The sequence below is a fragment of the Eimeria tenella genome, genomic scaffold (genome assembly GCF_000499545.2).
Source record: "Eimeria tenella Houghton genomic scaffold, Eth_scaff1951, whole genome shotgun sequence".
NCBI lineage: Eukaryota > Apicomplexa > Conoidasida > Eucoccidiorida > Eimeriidae > Eimeria > Eimeria tenella.
The window spans coordinates 2,401-3,166 of NW_013541793.1; the positions used below are offsets into that span (position 1 = coordinate 2,401).

A 766-nucleotide genomic window follows, 5' to 3' on the forward strand; every position below is an offset into this window, starting at 1 on the left:
AGCAGCCTCCGCCCTATCCGCAGCAACCTTACCGCTGCATCCGCAGCACCCTCAGCATCCGCAGCAGCAGCACCCGCAGCACCATCCGCAGCACCCGCAGCAGCATCCGCAGCATCCGCAGCAGCAGCAGCAGCAGCAGCAGCAGCGCGTTTGCTGCTGCGTGTGCGTGTCAGGGGATGCTGGAGCGGCCGGTGTTTGGGAGTCTGCGGGCGTGGCTGGGCTCTCGAGTGTTTGTGGATTTGCAGCTAAACTCTCTTTGCTGTTCTCTCCGAAATACTTACTTGGCAGTTCGCCTGGCCTTCCAGCGTTTGCTGCTGGCCCTCAAGAGGCTCCTCAAGGAGTTCGCCGCCTTCGTCAACCCCAAGTACCTGCTGAGTCCGCAGAACGAGGGTTTAGGGTTTAGGGTTTAGGGTTTAGGGTTTGGGGTTTGCGGGGTGGGGGTGGGGTGGGGCAGTGCCTGCAGAGGCTTCGGGCGGACCGGGAGGTTGGGCGGAAGAGGGGGGGTTAGAGGCTCTGACGGGAATCTGGGGCGAGGGTTTAGGGTTTAGGGTTTAGGGTTTAGGGTTTGCTGGAGTGTGCAAATCGGAAGTTTGTGCGGAGTGCTGCCACCCCTTAGGGCTTTCGCGGCGACTGCTCGAGTACTGTTGGCTCTTCCTGCGCGCCCACGCCCGGCCTGCTGCTGCAGTCTTTGCTGCAGCAAGGGCTCCAGCGGCCACCAGACCCGCAGCAGCAGCAGCAGCAGCAGCAGCAGAGGCGGGCCCGGGGG

The 766-nt window shown here is 63.2% G+C and overlaps 1 protein-coding gene across 1 annotated transcript in view; it reads left to right on the top strand.

Moving 5' to 3' along the window:
• The window catches only part of ETH_00040655 (uncharacterized protein), a gene marked incomplete at both ends in the record, with an annotated part of 2,601 nt that extends 2,226 nt beyond the window's left edge, over positions 1 to 375 (top strand). Inside the window, one exon of the mRNA XM_013374130.1 lies at positions 174 to 375. Within this exon, the coding sequence (XP_013229584.1) occupies positions 174 to 375 (202 nt within the window). The remainder of the gene's footprint in view (positions 1 to 173) is intronic.
• Positions 376 to 766: the final 391 nt, after the last annotated feature.